The sequence below is a fragment of the Perca flavescens genome, chromosome 18 (genome assembly GCF_004354835.1).
Source record: "Perca flavescens isolate YP-PL-M2 chromosome 18, PFLA_1.0, whole genome shotgun sequence".
NCBI lineage: Eukaryota > Metazoa > Chordata > Actinopteri > Perciformes > Percidae > Perca > Perca flavescens.
In genome coordinates, this window is record NC_041348.1 from 26,903,420 (window position 1) to 26,909,419 (window position 6,000).

The 6,000-nt window shown below is 43.0% G+C and overlaps 1 protein-coding gene across 12 annotated transcripts in view; it reads left to right on the forward strand.

Moving 5' to 3' along the window:
* afdna (afadin, adherens junction formation factor a) overlaps positions 1-6,000 on the forward strand; it is a 108,686-nt gene that overhangs the window by 41,860 nt on the left and 60,826 nt on the right. For all 12 annotated transcript variants that reach the window (XR_003694821.1, XM_028604485.1, XM_028604490.1 and 9 more), the window contains 2 exons: positions 490-740; positions 5,492-5,561. Coding sequence is in view for 11 of the 12 variants with exons in the window: in XM_028604485.1 (XP_028460286.1) it covers positions 490-740; positions 5,492-5,561 (321 nt within the window). In the remaining variant the exon portion in view is untranslated. The remainder of the gene's footprint in view (positions 1-489; positions 741-5,491; positions 5,562-6,000) is intronic.

Consider the following 6,000-nt stretch of genomic DNA (forward strand, 5'->3'; position numbering starts at 1 on the left):
TTATTTATTTATTCATGTTGTACCATAGTTGAAATAAACCTTATTGTAAGAAAACTATTTTGATGCGTTTTCCCGTAACTTTTGTAATTTTACGTATGTTTAAAAATATCGAAATTTCAATTGATATTGCAATATTCATAATCGATATCGCAATATTCATAATCAATATCGCAATATCACATTTTGTCAATATTGTGCAACCCTAATAGATTGTCAGTCGATACCAAAACCATGCTCGCGGCAGACCGCTGATGTAGGGAGAGCTGTCACTGGAGAATATTAAACACAACATAAGTGTGATCTTTTTGGTAATTACAATTTCAATCAAGTACACATGTCAAAACAAACGCCAAGGATATGCAAACTGAATTCTTAGCACCAATGAACTTTAATTTCAGTTTCAATTAGACGCTTCCAATGCAGCTGCTGTAATGTGTGTGTGTATAGTTGCTTTGTGCTGATGTGCCGTGTGCTATCGTTTGTCTCCAGCTGCTCGGTCCGGGGATTCTGCCCCACCACTGCAACCTCATGCACAGTGAAGGCATGGTCACCGTGACGCCGCACGGCCCAGACGCGGACACCTTTGTCGACGGGCAACGAGTTACCGAGACGACGCTGCTGCGCTCGGGCTCCACCCTCCAGTTTGGCTCTGCGCACGTCTTCAAGTTTGTGGACCCGATGTTCGACCAGGGAGGGAAAAGAGAACCGGCCTCCATGATGAGGAGCCGACACAAGTCTGGGTGAGGGGGGGGAGGGAGATGCTCTTCACCTTTAACCCACTGACACTCATGGTCCTTCCTATCTGCCCCTTTCTCTTTTTCTTAGCTTTCTTCTTCTTCTTTATCTTCTTGTGATTCCCACTTCTAATCCTCCCGATGCAAGTTTGTGAACAGAAAAAAAGAAGAGGATGTTTTTGTGGATGAAGGGAGGAGAGGATGAAGTTTGGGCAGAGTGAGAGATGAAGGGAGCGGTTTGGGCAGAGCGAGAGATGAAGGGAAGTAAAAGAGGGAGGAGGGAAGTCTTGGGGTTGGACTGAAGGGGAGAATGAGGAAATGAGAGGAGAGGAAGAGCCGAGGTCTAGGGTTATGGCAGGCAGTCTGCCCTCTAATCTGATCAACATGGTGTTGGGTGTGGCCTCTCGCTCGTTGTCGTTTCACACACTAACAGGAGAAAGAAAGAAGGAGCACACATCAGATAAGAGGAGGAAGGGACTGCGTGAGCTGGTTCAGGATGAGTGAAGTACAAGAAAGGTTTTGAATTGAATGGCCCTTTTAAGGACTCAATGGATGACTGACACTGCGAGAGAGAGAGAGAGGTGTGTAAGTAACTGACGCTGAAACTCATTGCTCTGTGTGTGTGTGTGTGTGTGTGTGTGTGTGTGTGTGTGTGTGTGTGTGTGTTTCTGCATGAATTAGGCAAAGAGTATAAGTAACAAATTCAGTTTTCTCTTGTGTAGCTTGTCCTGGGAAGTTTTTATTTCAAGGTCTATCATATGTTTTGAAGTATTTTCTAAAGTCTTAAGTATTAAACATATTGTTTAAATTTGATGACTGAGTGTAAAATTAAGAGTCTTTTAAAGGTCCCATGACATGGTGCTCTTTGGATGCTTTTATATAGACCTTAGTGGTCCCCTAATACTGTATCTGAAGTCTCTTTTATATAGACCTTAGTGGTCCCCTAGCACTGTATCTGAAGTCTCTTTTATATAGACCTTAGTGGTCCCCTAATACTGTATCTGAAGTCTCTTTTATATAGACCTTAGTGGTCCCCTAATACTGTATCTGAAGTCTCTTTTATATAGACCTTAGTGGTCCCCTAATACTGTATCTGAAGTCTCTTTTATATAGACCTTAGTGGTCCCCTAATACTGTATCTGAATTCTCTTTCCTGAAATTCAGCCTTGGTGCAGAATTACAGCCACTAGAGCCAGTCCCATAATGAGCTTTCCTTAGGATGTGCCATTTCTGTGTCTGTAGCTATTGAGGAGGAGAGAGGGGGGGCAAGGTGGAGAGAGGGGGGGCAAGGTGGAGGGTGGGGGTGTGGCCTTGACCAACTGCCACTTTGCTTGTTAGAAAGCCATGATTTCTCTCTTTCTCATGGGTGGGGCAAATTCTGGGGCAAAGCAGAGAAAGGGGAGGTAATCTTTCCCCTTATGACCTCATAAGGAGAAGATTCCAGATCGGCCCATCTGAGCTTTCATTTTCTCAAAGGCAGAGCAGGATACCCAGGGCTCGGTTTACACCTATCACCATTTCTAGCTACTGGGGGACCATAGGCAGGCTGGGGGAACTCATGTTAATGTTAAAAAACCTCATAAAGTGAGATTGTCATGCCATGGGACCTTTAAATGCTTTACTGCACCAGAAATTAATACACATTTTGCGTATTTTGAAGACAAAATAAGTACAAAACTGTAAAATAAGAGAGGTAGTCCACCTTTTCTTTGGCTGTTTGTGTGATCATTAGTGAGTTTGTTAGGCTTGAACACAGGTTGGAAAGACACAAAATGATCTTGAGTGTAGCGTCCTAATTAAGAGAGTGTGGCTTTTCCGCCTTTAATTGACAGGACAGCTAGGTGAGAAAGGGGAGAGAGAGGGGCAAGACATGCAGGAAGTGTCCCAGGTCTAACCCTGGACCTCTGTGTCGAGGCCTAAGCCTCTCAGTACACGTGCGCCTGCTCTACCCACTGAACCAACCCGGCCACATTAAGAGAGTGTTTTCCCTACTTTTCAACAACCGATTGATTAATCACATGAAGTTAATCCTATTTAGATGTGGTCTGTAACAGGGCTCTCACACCATGTTCCTCAGAGGGCTTGAGAGTCTCTTCTACAGGTTTGCATTCAAGCCAAAGATCAGGTGATTTGCACCAGCAGCACCTTTCAACCACAGGGACGAAGTAATCATCAGGTTGAATGCTAATATTTTAAATTCTGTGCATCCACTGAGGTTTATATTGGCCTGTCATCACCTTTCTTCGTGCTGATTGGCCCATAACGCTGACAGTCCACTCAAATGAGATCAGCTAGGTTACTTACTTCATTGTGATTGTCTTCCAGTTTGTTTTTATTTGTTGTCTTTCTTTTTTGTGGGGGCAGAAAGCTTTGATCCACAGTTCTGATTACTGTCCAGACGCTGATTATACAACAGAGGGATAGAAGGAAAAAAAAAAGGGATGGAATAGAGGGAGGTGTGTGTGACAGGATAAAAATGACTGTGTGTGTGTGTGTGGGAAAGGGGCCGCTTGGAGCAATGAACCCAGAAAATTTTCATCAGATGGCCAGAAACACAATTCTTAATGAATGCTATTGTTGCTATCATATCTGCTGGATGTGTAAATAGGAAGCTGTTTGCTAACACAGTCACTGCAGCAATTTTATGAAGTGATATGTTCGCGATGTGTTTTAGGGCTTTTTTTTCCGCTGCCCTCAAATGGCCACAAGATCAATTATTGCTGCTTTACAGAAGTGGATCTCATTTGTCAATCATGTAAAAATGGCAAATTGAATTTCAATTGGACCGGCAATCTGTCTTTCTCGAGGTCAAATGGCGTATTCAGCAACTTCAGAGAGGAGCTGCTTCTTACTGCCGTCGACATTCCCAACTTGAAGCATTGAGTTTTTCAGACTCTGTTACATTGAGAAACTGCACATTTCCCCATAATAGTCTCTATAATGTCTGGCGAGTCACATTAACACCAGCTGTCATTTTGTGCAGCTAAGTGTCAGCTCAGTCTGGAATACAAGCCTGATGTTGTTGATGTGGATCCCTGTGGTTGTCTGGGCTGCTTTCCAGTGTGCTGCTGTACAAACTTACAAGGATACCTAGTTCATTTGAGCCGGAGGCACGATTAGAGCCACACGGTTTGGTACGACGACTGATTTTTCAAATCGGAGCTATTTGGCACCATGTGAACAGGCCTGGTGAACAGATGATCTTAGAATATGAGTGTTCAGACATTTAATCTCCTGCTTCTCAACAAGTATTTCACATTATTCAGTGAGAGAAGAGCACAAAGTAAGTAAGTAAAGTTTATTTCTATAGCACATTTAAAAACCGCTCGCGCTGACCAAAGTGCCGTACATAGTGCATTAGCCACAGGGTAATAAAATCAAAAAATAAAATGCACTTACAAATCAGCGATTTAGGCTAAAACGACATCAAAAGACAAACACTTAATTACAAACATAGCAGGATAAGACTATTAAAATGCCGGGAAGGCCAATGTAAAAAGTTGAGTTTTGAGCCTGGCTTTGAATATCACAATTGAAGGGGCATCTCTGATGTCCGGTGGCAGTCGGTTCCACAGCTGAGGGCCAGCAACAGAAAAGGCTCGGTCACCTTTTTTGCTTAAGCCGGGACCGTGGGACATGGAGCAGACCTTGGCTGGAGGATCTGAGGGACTTGGGAGCTTCGTGGGAATGAATGATATCTGCTGTGTAGCTGGGGGCCCAGGGTGTGAAGAGCTTTAAAAACCATCAACAGTATTTTAAATTGTATCCTAGACTGGACTGGAAGCCAGTGAAAGAAGGGAAAACATAGCGGAAGTCTGGAAAGATGCGTAATCCGTCCCACTGTTTGTTTTGATTTTGTGTTGCCAGCTTTCCCTTATCCTGGATGTTTCTGAAGCTAAACTACAGTACGCTTAATAAACACGAGGGTGCCAGTTTTAAGCTGTAGTTTATTCATTTTATGATACATTTAAAAATGTTATGATGTATTTGCAGGTGGACGTGTCTTTGCTTTGGTTTGTCTCTTGGTTTGACTTGGCTGCGATTGACAGAAGCGGACTGTTACATAACCAGACAGCACAATGATGAGTTACTTTTACTAACTGAACTAGATATATCAAGAGTTGTTTTTCTATGATGCGCTATACCGTAGTGTGAAATCTGTGGGGTGTTAAAGTTGTCATTATCAATGTTTAATTGATGGAAAATGTCGATGTCAATTTGACAAAAAAAAATTGTAAAAGCAAATAAATCCATTCTGGAAATGTAGTTAAGATAAAAAATCTGTTTAATTTCTCCATCCATCCATAAGCGGAGTCATGCTGTTAATGGTTTAACCCACTTTGGCTGCCGGTGGTTATTGTGCACGTGACAACACAGACATCGATTCCTTCCTGACATGTGGGGCGTGAAAAGCAGAAGCCTGTCTTCTAAACTCGACTGCTGTCACACTCTATTAAGGACACACACACACACACACACACTGCATACCGGCGTTGTTGTGAACAGTGCTCCAGGCATTGCCTCTCTATATCTAATTAGATTAGTTAGTTATGTAAGTGTGTGTGCATATGTATAAAGCTAACTTATTAACTGCCTCTCTGATCCAGCTCTCCTCGCCGATGAGTTGGGTGTCTGTGTGTGTGTGTTTGTGTGTGTGTGTGGATTAAATCTGAGCTCATGCTGTTGTCAGTAATGAAAAGTCAGCTGTGGGCTCAGTTCCTTAACTAAACCGCTGCATGTCTGTGTCTCTGCTGCAGCAGCGTACCAGAAACCACCTTCGACCTTCACGGAGACGTCCACAGTGGATCTGCTCTGCCTACCAGCAAGGTAACTCACACACACACACACACACACACACGCACACACACGCACAGAGCATTTTCATTTTTGCTGTATATATTATATCCTGTTCAGCATTGGAACATTCTGCTCGTAGGTGTAAACAAACATTTCTTTACTTGCCTTAAGAGACGTACTGTTGCGATGCATCAGTCCAATCGGCCAGATCTGTATTTGTGCCAATACTAACTTTATTAAGGGGACCGGGAAAAGAGAGCACTGGTATTGGATCGGTGCTTTGTATCAGCAAGTACCATAAGTAAGGGTAAATAAGAGGTATCACAATCAGGAGAGAAACCGTTGGAACGGTGCGTCTCTAGTTGTAAAAATGTTGTCTCATTTCCAAGTCAAATTTAATCGAGAGCTTACGTACTGCTGTGTTTCCCAAAATAGCAGTAGACACATATAGGGCTGAACATAACAATAA